Consider the following 21,524-nt stretch of genomic DNA (forward strand, 5'->3'; position numbering starts at 1 on the left):
GATTTGGCTAATTTTGGTCTTGAATTATTTGTGGAAGTCCAGGGAAGGTTTAAAAGGTATATAAATATGAAAATGCCCGGAATTAAATAAAAATAACAATTTTGGTTTTCTTTTTCATTTTGTTTGTTTTAAGTTTATTTTATACAAAAGCTTAGATCCTTTGTTTATCGATTGAGGCACTACGAAGTCTGCCGGGTCAGCTAGTAATAAATAAAAAAATATTAGATGAACGCAGAAGCCAAAAAGAAGGTAGACGTACTATCAGAAGAACTGCTTCCGTATATCATAGCAGAACAGGAAAGAAGGACAACGTTGTACAAGAGAATAATGACCGCCATCCAGAACGGGGAGAAGGGAGTGACGATAGCCGAGATCAGGAATAAGCCCCCCTTGATCATAAGAAAAGGTATTTTGGAGTTTTTTTTTTATTAAACTATGATTGGTTGTCTGTAAAGTCGGTTTACGGACGATAGTTTTACGTGATAACGTCAGTAGCAGAACTATTCGAACTGCTAGCTCTGACATCACGCGAGAAGGGAGATAAATGTGTCACAAGCCAACGCTTGGGCCGATCGTGCCTCTTTATCGGTGGTACCGTGCTCTCGCTCGCACGCTCAGGCTCAAGCGGAATGTAACACTTTTCGTGCATGCAGCCGGTGTTCATAGATTTATAAGACTATGTATAAGTTAGCTTTAATTATAACATGTTATGTTGCATAAAAAAGCACACTTCACAATTCGCAATTCACTTCTTCCGCTTCGCTTCAGGTGACTGCTTTCATGTCATCTCTGCAATGCTTTTATAGTCGACACGACTATCTTTTAACTATCGAGAGCGTTCTGTTACATATGCCCCTCAATAATAACGTAATATAAATAATAATGCCGACTAAGGCATTCTTGAATGCATTGTCTCTATATAAAGACGATATATTGCTAAAGCGCGCTAGAACAGATTTGGCTTGAGTAGCGGAAACACACATCATTTGTACTACTTCTTTAATAAAATAAACTCCGTGCCAGTCGCCGTGTCCTTTTTTAGAAGGCTAGTTAAAGCTTTAGTAATATGGGAGAAATTTTCAATGAAGCGACGATAATAACCAACTAAACCTAGAAATGATTTTATATCACGTGGAGACTTCGGAACTGGGAAGTTAGTAACACAGAGAACCTTCTTGGGGTCAGGCATTACTCCTTTATCTGAAATAATATGTCCAAGATACTGTGCTTCTCGACGAAAGAACTCACATTTGTCCGGTTGTAATTTTAGGTTGTGTTCACGGAGCTTATGAGCTGAGGTTTTGACAATGAGACAAGAGATCGTGGTTGAAAGCGACTATATCATCTAAATATGTATAGCAATGAGTGCCTTGAAGGCCGCTTAGTACTATATTCATGAGTCTTTGAAATGTGGAAGGAGCATTTCGAAGACCAAAAGGCATACGCGTGAACTCGTAATGGCCCGAGGGCACACTAAATGCTGTTTTTTCGGTATCTTTCACCTTGACTTGATGAAACGAAGACGCGAGGTCAAGAGTGGTAAAGTATTTACTGTGGCCTAGCTGGTCCAGGATATCCGTGATGTTCGGAATAGGATAGGCATCACCAATTGTTACTTGATTTAACTTCCTATAGTCGATAACAATACGCCACTTAGGTTTACCGGAGGAGTCTTGTTTTTTTGGTACTACCCATATAGGTGCTGACCATGGTGAGATAGAGGGTTGAATGATTTTTTGACGTAGCATATCATTTATTTGTCTATGTACTTCCTCTTTATGACACTCAGGGAAACGGTAACTTTTAACAGCGATCGGTGTGTCAGATGTAGTGCGTATTTCGTGTTCAAGAGTTTTTGTACACGTGAGGCTGTCGCCTTCAAGAAAAAACACGTCTGAGAATTCGGAACAGATACTGCGTAAACATGTTTCTTCCTCCTTATTTAAGTGTTCGCAACGAATGGCATCTTGAACTCGTTTTTCCCGGACTGAGTTAAAACTAATTTGGTAACAGCATGACTCGTGAGTACTGTCGGAAGTATTAGACGGAGGGTCATTTTCTAGAATCAGAGACACGGGTTCGAGGGTGAAAGATAGGTCATGTAACCTTACTTCCGACTCAGAGGTATTCAGGACAGACAAATTAATTTTGTTATTTGGTTTAACACTAACTAGACATTTAGAAAAATACACACTAGGATAGTCTACATGCGTGTTTTTTAAAATTAAACCTTCCTTTAACTCCGGGTTAGTAACAGCGCATTCAATAAACATTTCGCTTCTTGGCGGAACGATATAGTAGGGTTGTGACATATGTAACTTGAAACGCTGCGTAGAGGGGCTAAGTATGCCCAGGTATTTCTCTGAATAATTAATAAATGCACTATTTTTGTCTAAAAAATCTGATCCTATAATACCATCGTAATCCAGGTTAACATCTTTAACTACGTGAAAATAAAAAGGTGATAGATTCGATTGGTTAGTTTTTATTGACAAAAGGAATTTGCCCAGTGATTCACAGTGTGAATTTACGTCATTGATGCCTTTGAATTTTATTTTGTGATTTTCAAGAACTGGTAAACAAGGAATACTGGTACTTTTTATAAGAGATATTGAACTTCCCGTATCAACTAATAACGAAATAGGATTCGTGGTATGGGATGTATGAACAAGTATGTAAGGTAACGGTGTGTTTTTATGCTGAGAAATATCGTACACTGTCGGCAAATATTCTTGAGATATCGCCGATGGCATCGTTTGAGGGGTAAGTTGACTGATTGATTTACGAGTAGTATCCGGCTTAGCGGATACCGGGGTTGACTTATCATGTGACTTTGTAAGCGATTTAGTAGAAGGCTTGGTAACCGGATTAGTAGACGAATTAGGAGACGAATTAGTAGACGAATTAGTAGACGAATTAGTAAACGAATTAGAAGACGAATTAATTGGCGAATTAGTGAACGAACTAGAAGTAGTTTTGCACGCTTGTGCATACGACCTAATAATTTCTTTGCATTGTTGCGATTTAGTAGAGTTACGTAATTTTGTGCCTGTTTGGTTTGCAGGCAATCGCCGGCACATTTGCGATACCTGACACGTTAGTTTAAATTACTGTCGGTTTTCTCGATTTCGCAACATTTAAAAGGCGAAGATTCCGAGTCAGGTGGAATATGATTAAGCGGGCGATATTTATTATACGAATTATTACGTAAGTTGTTATTGTATTCGCGTTTCTTACATTTCGCAATGTGATGACCTGGGTTTTTACAGTAACTGCAAACGATTTGGGGTGGAATTTTTTGTTTTGTGTCTATTTTTGTTGAATTAAATGAACTAGCTTGTGATGATAATTTTGGCTGTTGGTGATGAGTTGAATGAGACTTAGCAACGAAGTTCTGGATTTTTTCCTCTTCAATGGCGATATTAATTGCTTCGTTAAGATTTTTGGGGTTACGACATCGCACCATGTTACCAATACGAGGAGTCAGTCCGAACATAAAAGAGTGTATCGCCAGGTCCTCTGTCATGGCAATACGACCTGATAGGTCTTTTTTTGATGTATTAGAATTATGGATTTCGGTCTGCATCTCGGTTAGGCACGTATCGATTCGTAATGAAAATTCAGACACAGATTCGCCAGCACGTTGTTTACATGATTGCAAATCGAAAAATAGATGACTGTAGTGTTTAGTTTCTCCAAAATTTTGACGAAGAAATTCTCTCAACGATTCGAAGTTATCGAATATTTTATTTGAGCATGCTATTCTGGCTTTTCCTTCTAGCTTTGAAATTATAAATTTCAGTAATAGTCTTTTTTGACTGTCTGATGCAAGATCTAACGCATCCTGGCAGTTAGTCAAGAAGGCCGTAAGGGTCTCCCGACTTCCATTATATGGGTTGATAAAATTACATAGTACTTGAATAGGATATTGTTCGCTCAAGACTATTTCACTTTTAGTAGACATTATTACGAGTATTCGCTTTTGACAGTAACAAAACAGACACTAGCAGAAAGAAGGTCAACTAAAAAAATGTAGTAGTTATACGAGACGAATGATTCACTCACCGCAAGAATATCAGAGCTGTTAACTTCATCGGAGAACGCACGGATGATGGGATGGCAGCAAGGCGTTTGGCAGGCTTATACTGGAAGTCTTAATGTCGCAAACGGCAGGAACCGGCTTAGCAGGAACGAGTCAGCAGGAACGTTGCAAACGGCTTAGTAGGAACGAGTCAGCAGGAACGTTGCAAACGGCTTAGCAGGAACGAGTCAGCAGGAACGTTGCAAACGGCTTAGTAGGAACGAGTCAGCAGGAACTGGTGCAGTAGGGACGAATCAGCGGCTTGAATTTTCACGGGTACTGGAGCTTCGGGCGAATCTTCGGGCTTGTTTCACAGGAACCAGCAGGACGTCGATATCAGGCTTATTGGTTTTTGCGTGTTTTTGTCAGGTTGACACCAGCCGATCAATACTGACCGGCACGAGCGGGTATGATGTGGCAGATTTTTGTAAGTTTTTCTTTCTCACGATGTTGAAGATGGCGTTGAAGATATTTTGCAGGTTTTCTTCCTTTACGATATTGATGATGAGAGCAGCGGCAATGAGCGCAACGTAAAATCAAGAGCTCAAGACAATCCGGATAGCCAGTGTAACGTACTGACTATCCCACTTCTGACACCACTGTTACGGGGTGGGTCCAGGAGCTCTTTTTAAAAAAGGACACGGCGACTGGCACGGAGTTTATTTTATTAAAGAAGTAGTACAAATGATGTGTGTTTCCGCTACTCAAGCCAAATCTGTTCTAGCGCGCTTTAGCAATATATCGTCTTTATATAGAGACAATGCATTCAAGAATGCCTTAGTCGGCATTATTATTTATATTACGTTATTATTGAGGGGCATATGTAACAGTTCCCGGCAGTACTAGTCGTTCCGATATGTGTTTCCGCTTATTGTTATTAGATGGCGTTACACTTCTCGAGCGTTCTAGATATTACTAGTTCTATAGATTTTCGTTTCTGCTATTCGATGACAGATGGCGTTATTATAACCGGCGTAACAATTATTATTCTTAGGGTTAATGTACCGATGTCCGTCGAACCGTGCCCCCAAAGAGCCCGACGGTTCTGGCACGATCATGTGCGAAGACGAAATCGAACCGTTCCCGGTGATGTACGACTCGTGCCTAAGCGCCGAAGACAAGGAGCTTTATGTTGCGCAGAACAATTACTTCTTTTGCAACCGTGAGTTATAGTTTTACGCTTTGTTGAACCTTCGAGCGAGATCCGTCGATAGATCGACTCGCGATTAACGCGTGTAAAGTGTGGAGCGTCGGAATACCGACTATTGTGCGGAGTAACGTTAATATAATTTATAAATAACCGTTAATAATTATTTTTCTGTGAATTTAGAGCATTGGTTCTTGTATTTTTTGTTAAGTTACAGTTTTTTATAAGGTACTTTTTTTTTCAAAAATCCTTTAGCAAAAATTTCATTGATTTCTGCAAAATCTGACCGACGATCTATTGAGGTTCGTGGGGATCCGGTGGATGCAGGCAGCGCAGGACCGGTATTTGTGGTGAGACTTTGGGAAAGCCTATGTCCAGCAGTGGGCATCTGTGGGCTGATATGAAGATGCGAAAATAAGCTCAGCACTAAAAGGCTTAACTGGCATCCAGTCGCCCATTTTTAGTCTTTGGGGTCCATGCGGCCTAAAGGATAAGACGACACACTCATTTCGATCGGTGCTACTGTGTCTGGATTCGAATCCCGCAGTCTAGTACCGATTTTTTCAAGAGTTTTTGAAGAGTTGGGTAGCCGTTGTACTGTAAAAACGGAGACCTTAGAACTTATATCTCAAGGTGGGTGGCGGCATATACGTTGTAGATATCTACGGGCTCCGGTAGCCACTTAACATCAGTTGTGCCGTGAGATCGTCCGCCCACCTAAGCAATAAAAAATACCTTGGAGTCTTCAACCATTTTCGTCATAAGTGACGGTATTTGGCGTCCTCTGACCCTGATGATCGCAACCGCGAGCTTACCGCGTGGCTGCACTCAAAATTGTTATCTGCATCGAGAGTTATTCTTGCAGGGCATAAAGTGGAGGGTCCGGACCTACCCAGAAACGGGAGTACCGTCATAGGGTGCGCTCCAATAGAGAGGACGTCGCTGAACTACACTACGAATAAATGTACACTTGAAGATACCGACGATGTTGTCGTCCATTACAGATATTATCCGGATAAAGTGAGATTTTTCTTAAGCTATGTCATCATTCAAGTCACCTTCAGACGATAGAGCATCTGCTATGACGATGGTATACCCGGATATGCCATCCCGGTTTTGACTAGACCCGATTTTTTTTTTATTTTTATTGCTTTGATGGGCGGACGAGCTCACAGCCCACCTGATGTTAATTGGCCAAATGCTGCTGTACGGAGTTTGTTTCGCTAGTTGGAACATGATTCAGGTTTTTGCCAGATTCCTACTGGTAGATTCTAGATGTTCATTAATAGGACCAGTGGCTAGGAATATGAGGAATGCGAGAGGTAAATTCACCCTCACTGACTGTCTAGGAAGATTTTCACATACCTTGTTTGAAGAAGGACCAGCTATTGGTGATTGTGGATGGGGCATGGCAATTGCGAAATCTTCTAACACACTGGTTGGAGGCGATGATAAGTTGTAGATGGCTGGGTCATATATTAAGGGTCAAGTCTGTCTATAAATACCAATTATTCTAATTCTCTATACTGCCCTGGTTAGGGACTGCCTTAGTAATTTATAAAACGCAGCCCTGCGTTCTTACTTGAAGGGTAAGGTATAATCTCGTCTAATATGCGAAAGTATGATAACCTTGCAGCAAATCCAGGCAGGTCTGTGATACTGGCTCGTATGTGCTACTTGCAGACATATAAATTCGTCACCGAACTGGACCCTGATCGTGAGGTGTGCGACCACTGGAATCCTTGCCAGATTGGCTACATCTACAGCTTACCTTCACCCGATCAAGCGCTGACAGCCAATGAGCTATGGCGTGAGTAATTCAGTTTCTCCTTCTTCGAAAGGTCATAAAAATCTCCCCACCATTATTTCACTATTTTATCGTCCAAAGAACGCAAGGCAAGTGAATATAGTGAATCAAAACCACTTTTACGATTTAATCGAAATTTACGAACGATTAAACAAAACGAAATGTGAAAATCAAGAAATATTCTTGTAATGAAAATAAGACGGCAGTTAGAAAAAAATATTTTTTGACGAAGACTTTTTGGCGGGAACGCGAGGAGTGAAGCTGTGTGCTTTGTTTTATTGTTGTCTATTTAGTGTTTCTTCAGGTTTAACTGTGTAATAACGGTGCTTTATTAAGTGTTTAATATCTGTGAAAGTGCACAAATGTGGGAAAATGAAACAAAGCCGCTGGACGTAACTTCCTAGGATCCTCCAAAAAGTCCACTGAAAAAATCTCAGTAAATGACCACCATTTTACTGAGATTATATTTTATCCTATATCATCTCATTTCATTTCATTTAATTTCATCCCAGTTGATTAACGTCTCAAATTAATCATCTTCATATCATTTCATATTATCATTTTTCATAAAAATAAGAATATAAATTAAAATAAGACATGACTTAAAGGTCTTAGTTACCAGGTCATAAAATCCTTTAAAAAAATTTTTTTGAGGAAATTTTCGATTGTGAATGTAGTTTGAAATGTCTGCGATTCGCAAAAACTAAACTGTGTACCTATTTTCGTTTATCGTCACATCATTGCGTGAAAAATTCTCGTCCCATAGAGCGCTTTCCAGTTCTCGAAGAGGAATACAGCTGGTAGTATTGTACATATCCGTTGTAAACGGACGAGGTGTCACTATCAACAAATCAAACCGGCGCAACGCCGATCAAATTCGCGAGCAGCGTTGTAAAGTAAAGCGAATGAAGTCATCAACCTTCGGGTTCTCTGCATTTACATTGCTCATCGGCAAATCATGAATTAATCTAAGGAACATTTATTTTATGATAGTTTACACGATCCTATCTAACATTAGTAAATGTTATTCACTTTCAGATGATTACGGTAAGTAATGTTTGATTTTACATATTTGATTTGTTTTAAAAAAAACAGTTTTTATTCTTCTTGTCTTTTATCACACAGGCGAATTTCGGCGCTAACTTTTGCACCACCAAGTCAGCCAGTCATTACATTATAGATCAATTGAAAGTTCATTCTTAGGTCCCCTTAGGTATTTATTTCTGCCGTGAAGCAGTAATGCGTTTCGGTTTGAAGGGTGGAGCAGCCGTTGTAACTATACTGAGATCTTAGAACTTATATCTCAAGGTGGGTGACGCATTTACGTTGTAGATGTCCATGGGCTTAACCACTTAACAACATGTGGGCTGTGAGCTCGTCCACACAACTAAGCAATAAAAAAAAAGATAAACGTTGCTCAAATAACATAAAATCCACGATACACACATTATTGTCGAACGGGTTCTTAACAATATTTTCACGTGTGATAATTATTATTACGTTCTCGATATTGCGGGTAGGATGTTGACTATCCTCCTTTTTGGTCCGGATTCCGTTCTCGCTTCTACAATTCCGTTCAGTGCACACTTGGAATGTTGACAGTTTTAGACGAATACAATGACAATAATATGGGGACCTCGTTACATTTGGAAATTGTGTTAAGAAGAGCCCGATAAATTATAGTGTGCTAAACCTAGATAAAAGCTTAAAACAATTCCAAACTAATCGATGGAATTATAAATGAATTCTTGTTTTTCAGTCGAAAGTAAGTAAAGCTTAATTATTTCGCCTACAAATGCTGATAGCCTTGAGAGGCTATTTCAGCTTCTCATTGACGTGTAGGTGAGCTCACGGGGCTTAAACCGGGAGTGTTGCTAGCACTGGCCCTAGTAAGAGAAGTGCTTCGCAGAATCTACCACAGGATCGGAAACGCGATCCACTGAGAAGATCCGGCGAGAAACTCAGTGGGCTGTGTCTATGGGTTAATTTACTCGTCGAGCCCTTCGTCGCAAGCGACGGTGACCGGTGCTTGAGGTACCTAAAACCACCGTTAGTGGATCGGGAGGATCCGTAATGACGTGTTTAGGGCGACGTCGATTGATTACCATTGGGTCGGATCGGGTGTGTAATTTTTGGCGGCCACGATAAGAGGGTTTTCATGTCGTGCCGCCTTCTCAAAGTGGCGCAATGATGCCGACTGTAAATACTTACTGACAGAGTCGAGCTCCAGGTTATCACGGAGATCCATATTCCTTAGGAACCATATGGTTGCTCATGGACGTCAGCAATACCAGGAGTAGAGTCAAGTTGCTGCATACCGCTAAGTAATCTTCGCAAACCTCATACGAAAAAGCACGTAACGTTGCGCTCATGAGACACCACCCGATCATATTATGTGACTCCCTAAATAGGCTATTTAAGCTAGTTACTAGAGTTTAATTTTATAGGAACCCGACGTGCAGTTACAAAATAAATAGATTATTGCTATGTTTCATCTATACAATATTTATTAAATAAATGTATAATTTATTTTTAGGATTTGACGGTAGGTATTAAATCCATGTCTTTATGTACTTTAATTTATAAAGAGATCCATTTTGTGTTTGTGTGTAGGTACAAAATGTTCGTTTTCGGAAGCGGTCTCCTAACACTCAGTATAAATTTTATTATAACGCATTCAATGGGGTCATACAACGCGTTATGCGAGAATACTCCAATAACGCGGAACCAATCTACCGTGTTATAAGTAATATGTCTTATATGTATGTCGCAGCGTATTTATTGACAAGGCAATCGATATTTTTTTGCGAATAATAATACTAGGTAGTATAGCGTAATTGGGTGTGTTCTACGGAACTAAGTTTCGTCACTTTTGTTCACACAATATTTATTATAATTGTTAATAGACATGCTTTAACAAACCGACTTCAAATAGAAAGAAAAAGATATTCCAAAACAAATTAATAGTACTAAAAACAATAATCATCGAAATCGATTGGCGTGGATATTGAGTTATTCATCTATTTGTCGCGCACGTACTTAATGCAAATTTAAGACTTATACTACTCATGGATACTATAATCAGAACTGGTCTAAATTGAAATGGGACCACACGGGAAGCGTCAGTTTTCTAATAAAAAAAGAATCATCACAATCGATTCACCCAGTCAAAGGTTGAGGTAACAAACATAAAAAAAACATGCAGTCGAATTGAGAACCTCCTCCTTTTTTGAAGTCGGTTAAAAATACGTACACTTCGTAATTTTACCGGTGGTATGACGTCTTGTGAGTCCGCACGGGTAGGTACCACCGCCCTGCCTATTTCTGCCGTGAAGAAGTAATGCGTTTCGGTTTGAAGGGTGGGGCTGCCGTTGTACTGTTAAAACTGAGACGTTAGAACTATTTGTCTCAAAGTAAGTGGCGGTACGAACGCCTTTGATGTCCATGGGCTCCGGTAACCAATTAACATCAGGTGGGCCGTGATGTCTTCATGCCGTGTAAGCATTATTTAATGTTATTATTATTGAAAACAAGATATTTTTTGCAGAATACGAAAGTAAGTATTAGGGTAATTTGATTTAATAATTTTGTTCAATATGATTACGTTGATATATTTTTTTTATTATTGCCTTTCGTAGGTAGACTGGCATTAACCTAATGCTATTGTAGTCATCATCACTCATGGACATCTGTAAACCTCGTTTTAAGGAAGACGGACTTTTGACATAATAATTAATTGAATTATTTACATAATGCATAGTGCTTTAATGGTCATAACGCGAACGATTGGGTATCACTATTCTGTATATTTTAACTGCGAAGCAATTGGGCGTTCTCTTGGGCCTTTTTTTTATTGCTTAGATGGATGAACGAGCTCACACTCGCCTGGTGTTAAGTGGTTACAGAAGCCCATAGACATCTACAACGTAGATACCGCCACCCACTTTGAGATATGAGTTCTAAGGTCTCAGATTAGTTACAACGTCTGCCCCACCCTTTAAACCGAAACGCATTACTGCTTCACGGCAGAAATAGGCGGGGTGGTGGTTACTACCCGTGCGGACTCACAAGAGGTCCTACCACCAGTGCTTTTCAATTACCGTTTACCGTCATTGTCAAGCTCGTCTTTTTTTTTCTTTCTATTCTAGTAACCTCGACGGGTTATAGTAGATTCGCAGAATGAGTAGGTGAGCTCACGGGGCTCTAACCTGACGACGTTGCTAAAACTAACACTAGCAAGAGCAGTGCTTCGCAGAATCTACCAGCGGATCGGAAACGCGACCCACTGAGAAGATCCGGCGAGAAACTCAATGGGCTTTCAAACTCCTTGTTCACGAAGAGTTCGACGAACGAACTAACCCATAGACACAGCCCACTGAGTTTCTCGCCGGATCTTTTCCGCGGATCGCGATTCCGATCCGATGCTAAATTCAGTGAAGCAACGCTCTCGCTAAGACCAGTGTTAGCAAACTTTTTTTTATTTTTTTTTTATTTATTTAACAAGTTAGTTTAAGATCCAACTACTAAATATTACAACTATTTATAATGCAAAGATCCCAATTAATGCTTACTTTTTTTTTTACAGAGGATGGTATGTTTAATTATTGTATTTTACTTATATTAAAATTACGAATCTAGAAAATCTAAACCAGACTGTATGTAACGAACTTTACTTGTTCGTGAAAATAGATTTAAGTAGTTTTAAAATTAAAAAAAATACACATAAAAAGCAAAACGAACTAACAATTACGAATCTTTTTTAATTACGTCAATACCGGTCAGGTTATTAGAGCGAAGTTATAAATTAATTGCATCGGCGGGGCAGAAGCTTTGCCCCATGATCGAATCCTTCATAGCTCTTTAGACAAGAGCTCTAGAGAGTTTATTGTTAAAGTCTATGCTAAATTGAGAATAGATTAATATTGTTTGTCGTTAATATTATTTGTCTATAGTGTAGTCTTGGTCAAAATTTGTGATTATAGAAATATAATAAATAGTCTTTGACAATAAAACCTTAATAATGTTCAAATTTATAATTTCAATGAATTATAGTCGAATTTTGACTACTGCGGGACCACTAGTAAATATAAAAACATATACTCATAAAACACATCAAGCGCAGTGTGAGACGATCATCTACTAAATGAACCAAGGACCTGGTGAAAATCGCTGGGTTACGTTGGAATCAGCTGACAACGGACCGGCCGCACTGGACATCAGTCAGAGAGGCCTACGTTCAGTGGACAGCAGACAGGCTGACATGTAATATATACTCTACAAATGTTCACGATTGACTTACACGGCGAAGGAACAACATAACCTATAATAAAAATCACCCCGCAAAATTATAATTTGTGTAATTACTAGTGGTAGGACCTCTTGTGAGTCCGCGCGGGTAGCTACCACCGCCCTGCCTATTTCTGCCGTGAAGCAGTAATGCGTTTCGGTTTGAAGGGTGGGGCAGCCGTTGTAACTATACTTGACACCTTAGAACTTATATCTCAAGGTGGTTGGCGCATTTACGTTGTAGATGTCCATGGGCTCCAGTAACCACTTAACACCAGGTGGGCTGTGAGCTCGTCTACCCATCTAAGCAATAAAAAAAAGATGATGTTGATGATGATAACACAAATATAACATATTTTAATGCAATTGTTTTCACAGAAATCGTACCACGTAAGTGTTGATTCGATAAATGTTACATACGCATCTATAGAATCTCATCTGTTGTTATGGGTACCGGATACCCTGTAGTATATTAGTGATGATACTGGACCGTTAAGTCATCGTCCAATAATCGAAATACGACCATAAAAATTGACCATCAAGGCTGACAATTCATATGTGAGTGGTGATCGTAGTACGGTCTCACTTCGACAAAGCGACACGACACGAGAACCCTCTCATCGTGGCCGCCGGTAATTACATTCCGGATCCTGCGGACAGAATGGAAAGCAGTCGACGTCGCCCCAAACACGTCATTTCGGATCCTGTCGATCCACTAACGGTGCTTTTAGGTACGTCAAGCACCGGTCATCGTTCTCGTCGAACGCGTCGCTGGCGACGAAGGGCCCGACGAGTAAATTAACCCACTGACACAGCCCACTGAGTTTCTCGCCGGATACATACATAGATACATATAGATACATAGAGTATGTAGATCTAGAGGACACGAGCAGTCGCAGCCTTGACTCCGTCAGTCCGAACAACGGGAGACTTGTCTCTCCGAAGACCACTTCCACCTGAGTACGTTATTAACTGTCAGAAGCTCAGCCAAGTTCACATCTAAGTAACATTAACACAGCTACTTATTCACGTGGTTTTCATTCATGAAAAATATCCACAGCGGTCCCGGGTAAGTTTTTAATCACCTTCATAATAATTAAGAGATACTCAAATTACTGTTTTTGAAGCAAAACCTCTTTAAAGTTAGGTGGCGAATGCGTGACGAGATCGTTACGAAAAGTGTGATCGGGCGAGGCGCACGGAAATTGAGAGGGAGATATAAGTTAGTGAAGATGGAAAGAGAGAGAGAGAGACAGAGTTACGTTCCGTATATCTAAGACACAGTGCACAACAGACCTTGCCTGATTGTTAATGAGAAATGCATTAAAAAAATCCACGTTCGATTAAACTAGCTTAGGTAGAAATACTGCTTTGGATGTATTTTCAGAGGACGACCCGAATGAGTTCGTGTTGCCCAGCGGGAGATCTTACACGACCAGCCCAAGGCGGGTACAGATTCCGGATGGCTACGTCTTTCACGGTACTGGGAAATGGTCGCCGGCCGGAGGAGTGAGTTAATTCGGCAAGCATTATCTTACCAGATTTCTTATTTAACGCAAACAAAAGGGTTTGTTTACGTAACAGACTCTTACATACTGCTTAACTGGTGATAGATGTAGGTAGTACCGCCATTCTGTCGTGAAGCAGTAACGCCTTTCGATTTGAAGGGTGGGGCAGCCGTTGTACTGTAAAATTGAGGCTTAGAACTCACGTCTTAAGGTATAGGGTCTGTGAACTAAGCTTACTTACTGGTGGTAGGGCGTTTTGGGAGTCCGCACGGGTAGGTTGCCTTTGCCTACCTATTTCTCCCGCAATGTCTTTCTATTTGAAGAACGTGGCAGCCCTAATCGTTCCATTAAAGCCATAGTGCGCACTAACGCGCTAAAATGCTAATTTATATTAATAAATAAAATAATAATAATATTAAAAGCCTTTATTCAGACGCAAAAAGGATAATTATTAACAAATAATAAACTTAAGTTAACGACTCAGCCGAGTAGATGACATCGACAACTTCGTCTGTTTGCCCAACTTTGGCAAAGGCCTCCTCCTATCCATATTAATAAATGACTGGGAACAAATCACGCGCGGTGATCCGGCCCCATATTACGATTTCCTGTGTTATGTATTTCTAAAATCTTTCCACTTGTTACTATGGCGCCATCTTCATTTGCTTAATTTACTGGTGGTAGGACCTCTTGTGAGTCCGCACGGGTAGGTACCACCGCCCCGCCTGTTTCTGTCGTGAAGCAGTAATGCGTTTCGGTTTGAAGGGTGGGGCAGCCGTTGTGACTATACTGAGACCTTAGAACTATATCTCAAGGTGTGTGGCGCATTTACGTTGTAGATGTCTATGGGCTCCAGTAACCACTTAACATCAGGTGGGCTGTGAGCTCGTCCACACAGTTAAGCAATAAAAAAAAAAAAAAAAAAAAAAAATTCGGTAAACACTTTTTAATCCACTGAGATGGTGCTCCTTCCACCCTCCATAATATAAAAGAACCATTTTCCACAGAAATAGGCGGAATATAAGGCGGATAGTTTTAGACATACATTATATTATATATGTATACATTAAAAGGAATAATTAATTTTCCAGCAAACTCGACTTACGACTTTGAACAGGGTAAATACTTAATCTTTTTTTTTTAAGGGATTTTATGGCCTGGTAACTAAGACGTTTTAGGTCAAGAAATTCTTTGTCGTAAAAACATATCGAGGGGTTTCAAAGGTTTAAACGACATTTTTGCGACTTTAAGCTTGTCAACAGTCACGAACTGGGTTTGGAATGTCAGTTAAGCAAGTATACGCTTGTGTTTGGAGAACCGCTCTTAAATAAGAATATTGAGATTTATAACTAAATATATACTATAGTACCTAGTGGTGACAAATGAAATCAAATAAAAAAAAAAATTCAACATAAATGAAAGTACATACTTGTTGAACGTCAAAAAGAACTACCGCCAATTCACAAGAATTAGCCTCCGTCCTGAGAAGAACTGGCAAGAAAGCACGTCTTTTTTTTTTAAATATTAGAGTTTTTTATTTTTAAATATTAGTTTTTTTTTTAAATATTCGTACAGACAGACAGATGCATAAGTATGTAAGATATATCTTTTCCTTGGAAAACCTAAATTTAAATACTAAATCTTTTAAGCATAGGTACCTAAAGTAAAAGATAAATCCATTATTGTTTGTGTACTAAATAAAAGACGTAGTTTTTATTTTTGAATGCATTAAGTTATAAACTAACACGATTTCCTTCATTTAAGAAAGTTTGTTTTAAAAACAATTTTCGAAATCTCGACAATGATTACATTACGTTGGCTTTTATAATTAATTTCATGTTAACAAATTGGCTAAAAGGTAGCGTTATCAGACCTTGAAATCTTTAAAAAAATAATGTTAAGTATGAATTTTTTATTCTAGCCATATTACCACGTGAGTATTTATTTGGTTTTGGCATGAACGGCATGCTTGACTAATTTTTTTTATTACCTACCCAGACGAAAGCTCATACCTCCTTCCTGGTTTCCGTCAATACAACTAGACCGGCGTTGGAATCACGCATGCACATACAAATTTTTCTAACGTAATACGTACTTGACAAATGCTCACAAACAACTTCCCCGATGAAGCAATAGCATTATAATTTGCATAATTACTGGTGGTAGGGCGTCTTGTGACACCACACGGATGGGTACCCCCCTCACGACCCTGCCTATTTCTGCCGTGAAGCAGTAATGCGTTTCGGTTTGAAGGGCGGGGCAGCCGTTGTAACTATACTGAGACCTTAGAACTTATATCTCAAGGTTCCAGTAACCACTTAACACCAGGTGGGCTGTGAGTTCCTCCACCCATCAAAGCAATAAAAAAAAAGCATAATTACTGGTGGTAGGAAGTCTTGTGACACCGCACGGACGGGTACCACCGACCCTGGCTATTTCAGCCGCGAAGCCAATTTTAAGAGCGGGGTTGCAGCTGTACCAGCTGACGGTAGCCTGCTAGTTCGTCCCCTGATCTTAACAAAGCAAAGACGCAATACAAACGTCATTACAAATAAAATTACACGTAAATTATTATTTATTACATTATTAATATAATACATTACGTAATTAAACTATTATACCTATGTGTGTGTATATATGTATGTATGTATGTATATGAGATTGTGTATACTCGTATATCTATACTAATATTATAAAGCTGAAGAGTTTGTTTGTTTGAACGCGCTAATCTCAGGAACTTCGGGTCCGATTTGAAAACATTTTGCAGTGTTAGATAGCCCATTTATCGAGGAAGGCTATAGGCTATAATACAACACCACGCTAAGACCAATACAAGCGGAGCAGAAACGGTTAAAGTTTCGCTAAAATAATGTATGACAGAATTGCTCCCCTTTAAAAGATCTAAAAAAAAAACGCGTCAGCATATGTCTATATGTTAACATATAGAAATATGCTGACGCGGTTGGCTCACTATAACGATTTTTGTGTATATACTTGTAATTGAATATAAATTTCATTGCACCTACCACTATTTACTCTGCACTACCTTTGGTTGACTGGCAGGGAATGCGTTTAAGGCATTAAGTCCGCCAATGTAAATTTTACATGAAGTGTAGGTAATAAATAAATTAATTTACAGGACAGATTATTCGTCGAACACAGTGTGCAGGGTCGTTACGTGTCCGTTACGTTTACGTTTAGACCGTTTCGTCCCGACGACGTTGGAACGTACTACGGTCGCTTCGAATCCGCAAGCCAGCCCGGCACTTTCAAACAGATAAAATGTCTAACCCTTAGTAAGTGTCTCCTCAGAATTCCGTGGACCGCGCACCGTACCAAAGCTCGGTTCCTGAAAGAGCTCAACATCAAGGAGAGACTATTGTCAACAGTCCAAATAAGAATCCTCAAGTTCTTCGGACACATCACTCGTAATGAGGACTCCATTGAGCGGTTGGTGGTGCGAGGGAAAGTCGAGGGCAAAAGATCTTGCGGACGATCTCCAACACGATGGACCGACCTCATAAAATCTGTGACTCACTCCAACATAAATGATTGCTCTGACTCTGCGAAACATCGTGCCACATGGCGTCGCATCGCGAGAGCATCGGTATCGCAGGATCCGACTGATGCATGACCACGACCACTCTGTCAAGAGTGTACGAATAGGCTTAGTAAATGTTTCGGGGGCAAATTCGCGAATTCCACAGTCGTACGACGACTAATTTTGACGGTGCTTGATAAAGCCCCGTTGATATTTTTGCGCGTACAACGCCATCTGTCGTCGAATTGCAAAAAAACAACAACGAAATAACTGGTACATCATCACTGGTGGTAGGACGTCTTGTGAGCCCGCCCGGATAGATACTACCGCCCTGCCTGATTCTGCCGTGATGCAGTTTTTTTTTTCCTACCTTTGGTATGCAGCGGCTCGGCTCTGCCCTGGCATTGCTGAAGTCCACGGGCGACGGTAACCAATAAGTAGGTGAACTAAACCTTTCGACGTTGCTAACATTAACCATAGCAAGGGCAGTGCTTCGCAGAATCTATCACCGCATCGGAAACGCGACCCACTTAGAAGATCCGGCGTGAAACTCGGTGGGCTGTGTCTATGGGTTAGCTTAGAGAACGATGACCGCTGCTTGAGGTACCTAAAAGCACCGTTAGTGGGCGTGAAGCAGTAACGCAGTTTGAAAGGCGGGGCAGACTGTACTGTAAAAACTGAGGCCTTAGAAAACAGAAATAATATCAATTAGAACTTATATCTCAAGATGGTGGCATTTACGTTGTAGATATCTATGCATTACTTATTATTTAAATAGGACGACACGGTAAGCACCAAAGTTTTGAAATAAATAAAAGAAATCATCCCAATAACCTGGAACCACAAATAAAAAAAATACATAGAGCTGAATTGAGAGCTTTCTAGTATTTTTTTTGAGGCCGATTTGACATAATTCAATCGAATTTCACAGACTTGGCGCAGATAAGCGTTGATGCGCAAGTTATTGAGGTCATACCGTCTCAGCGCTTGAACAGGACTTCAATTCCGCTGAGATGTAACAAGTGCAGCATCATGGGTGTCATGCTGAGGGCCGTGGACGGAACAGTTGCCAATCTGGACCCCTCCAGATACAGTTTGCGTAGCTACAGCGATCCGTACGTGTATTCCTTATAGATATATAATTCGTAAACTGAAAAAAGCAAAAAAGCACGCTTTTATAGCTAACGAAAACTAAAATCTACATTTCGTTAAAAAAGCATGCGTTTTTAGCGACTGAATATTAAAAACCTTATAGATATATAATTCGTAAACTGAAAAAAGCAAAATAGCATGCTTTTGTAGCTAACGAAAATTAAAATCTACATTTCGGTAAAAAAGCATGCGTTTTTATCGACTATTTTATCGAATATTAAAAACCAATCTACATTTTGTTTAAAAAAGCATGTTTTTATATCTAAAGAGAATCGGAAGCTACGTTTTGTCTAAAACAGCAAACTCTTTATCACACACGAAAAAAATAATTGAATATTTAATAAATGTAACATTTTAGTAGTACTAACAACGAATTTCCTAAATATACAATATAGTAAAACTCCTAAATTAACAATTAATATCATATTTTAAGTGTTTTGGTAATGAATTTCTTTTAATCCAAAAATGATGTTAAAATTTTATTAAATTATATTGCAGGCAAGGAAAACAGTTAAGTGACATTTTTGTTTAGTTATTTCTAAGATATCCTCTTGAAACTTTAAATACTTTTAAAATGTGTCTTTAACACGCATTCCTCGTTTTACTGTCATTTATTATTCATATATAATAATAGAAAATACAGTTCATACGCTGCACGCAATGCAACACGAATTTAAGCAGGAGTCAACGTACCTTCTTGAACGCACTGCAACTACCTTCGTCTACGATTGCGTGCTCTCAAAATATGAATTTACTAAAAACGACAGTATCATTTAATAATTTTTCTTACTACCGCGCATGCGCTATTAAGATCTCGGTTTACCTGGCATTATCAGGACTCAATAATATCGTAACACCCACCACCTCAATTTCTGAACAACGGGATCTCCAAGCCGAAGCGCCTGATATTTTCACGATAAACATAAACGGACCTTGTGGTATCCATTGCGGAGCTATTTGAGAGAATTCCAGATAATAATTATTCTAGTAGAGGGCGGAATGTGTACATCTGGTAGATGCCAATGCTGCTCTACATATTGTGGTGTACATTGGAAGTCGCCAGAATAGTATACCTTCAACCTGCGTTAATGATACCCTACAAGCATCTTCTACTCTTCTCATCTAAGACGTCGCCAGCCACTCTTCTTCCTACCCTAAACCCACATCTTGTGGGATCGGCGCTGCATGTCTTCTTATGCTGAATAAGGATTTGCAATGGGTGTTACGACCAGTCCTCCTTGGGTTATTTCTCCAGTACTATATCAATTACAACATCCTTAATCTATTGAAGTGAAAACTTCTTTAGAATCGTTGTGATATCAAACCGGATGCAACGGAAAAAACGACAGGTAAGAGACACAAATACAAAAATGTGTAGGATGAAGCCAGCAAAGAATGAGACAGAAATATACATACTATTTAATACAGCGCCATCTGTGAGATTTTTTAATACTAACGTGTGTATGAAAGCTCTTGTAGTGAATTTTAATATCAATTCACAGAGGGCGCTACCTTACAATTATTTACTAATGACAAAATTTTACCTATACTTAAGACGTTTAGGATAATTGTATTTTAATTTTGGAAGGTTTCACTTCTACCACGTGTGAATTGCAGCCCACTGAGTTTCTCGCCGGATCTTCTCAGTGGGTCGCGTTTCCGATCCGGTGGTAGATTCTGCGAAGCACGGCTCTTGCTAGGGTTCGTGTTAGCATCGTCGTCAGGTTTGAGCCCCGTGAGCTCACCTACAAACGTTAGGGTTACGCTGAAATAGCCTCTCAAGGCTCTCAGCTTAGGTAGGAAAAAAAAAAAAAAAAGTGAATTGCACACATTTTGTTTTTTCTTTTGGTGCTTCTTGTACTTTATCTACTTTTGTCGGTCGTACCAATACGCGTCCATCGATTTACACAAACATCGCTTTCAGGCAAAAGTTTATAGTCCTCGATTTGGAGGGCACCAGACCACAGGACTTTGGCGATTATTTCGCTGTCCTTGAGAACGAAGACGGCACCGAGGAGAGGATCAAGGCGCTTACCATTAAATGTGAGTTCACAATCATTTCGATGCGAGATCGAGATCAGGAATGTGGAGACTAGCAGGAGAACCATCATAACCGACATAGCCGCAAGGATTTCGAGATTGAAGTAGCAGTGGGTAGATACGTCGCTTGTAGAACCAATGGCCACTGGGGCCAAAGGCTCTTCCACAAGATAGGTCTCCCACAAGTTGGAACGGGTAGCTCCCCGAATCTAGCAACTAAGCAGCTGCCAAAAGTCGCAGGAAACTTTTGACTGCGCATGGTAAATCATTGTTGCGAGCCTTGGGTGAGGCCTCCAGCAGTGAACGTCTATGGGCTAATATATAGATAATAATTGATATCCAGGTCTCGCTAGACCAAGGCCCACGAAATACAGTGTCGTTAATGATGAGGCATTGATATATCACTACGCTTTTGCCTCCAGTGTACTTAGTGCGATTTTTTTAATGTTCTCGATAGCGTAAAAGTTATAATAACTCAATTTTATATGAAGTTGGAATGTTTGCCTACGTTTGCCAATTTTTTATAATAATAATAATAAATATTTACTAACAATCACGCCACGTTAACTGGTCCCGTGATAAGTTCGTAAAGAACTTGTGTTACGGGTACCAGATAACGGAAATAAATGTAATATTTTTATTATACATATACATATATTTAATATAAATCCATAACCCTGGAAAAGACATTTATATTTATCACACAAATATCTTCCCTTGGCGGGATTCGAACCCGCGACCCCCTTGTGTAGTGACCATGTCACTTACCACTACACCAGACGGCCGTTTTGGCGCTGTTCCAACTACATACTTTGAGTTAACTTTTACGCCATAGAGAACGTTAAAAAACTCGTTCTAAGCACACTGAAATATATGTGTTTTTATTCAAAAGTATGTTTGTTATTACAGCACCAGGTAAATTATTTATATAATATATAAAAGTCGATGTATTTATAAGATAT

General features: G+C 39.6%; 1 protein-coding gene across 1 annotated transcript; it reads left to right on the forward strand.

Annotated features, from left to right (window-relative positions):
• The first annotated feature begins 225 nt into the window (after positions 1-225).
• Positions 226-20,719, forward strand: LOC114249037 (uncharacterized). Its single transcript, XM_089731537.1, has 9 exons — positions 226-406; positions 5,076-5,243; positions 6,094-6,248; positions 6,912-7,038; positions 13,709-13,830; positions 14,921-14,947; positions 16,969-17,125; positions 18,302-18,485; positions 20,447-20,719. Exons 1-9 carry the CDS (start codon positions 226-228, stop codon positions 20,616-20,618), a joined length of 1,293 nt encoding a protein of 430 aa, XP_089587663.1. The 3' UTR covers positions 20,619-20,719.
• Positions 20,720-21,524: the final 805 nt, after the last annotated feature.

This window comes from Bombyx mandarina, chromosome 11, assembly GCF_030267445.1.
Source record: "Bombyx mandarina strain Sakado chromosome 11, ASM3026744v2".
In the NCBI taxonomy this organism is placed as follows: domain Eukaryota; kingdom Metazoa; phylum Arthropoda; class Insecta; order Lepidoptera; family Bombycidae; genus Bombyx; species Bombyx mandarina.

Coding starts and splice junctions, on each gene's coding strand:
- LOC114249037 (XM_089731537.1), top strand. CDS start 226: ATGAACGCAGAAGCCAAAAAGAAGGTAGACGTACTATCAGAAGAACTG. Junction 5,244..6,093: donor CAATTACTTCTTTTGCAACC/GTGAGTTATAGT, acceptor TTATTCTTGCAG/GGCATAAAGTGGAGGGTCCG. Junction 7,039..13,708: donor GACAGCCAATGAGCTATGGC/GTGAGTAATTCA, acceptor ATGTATTTTCAG/AGGACGACCCGAATGAGTTC.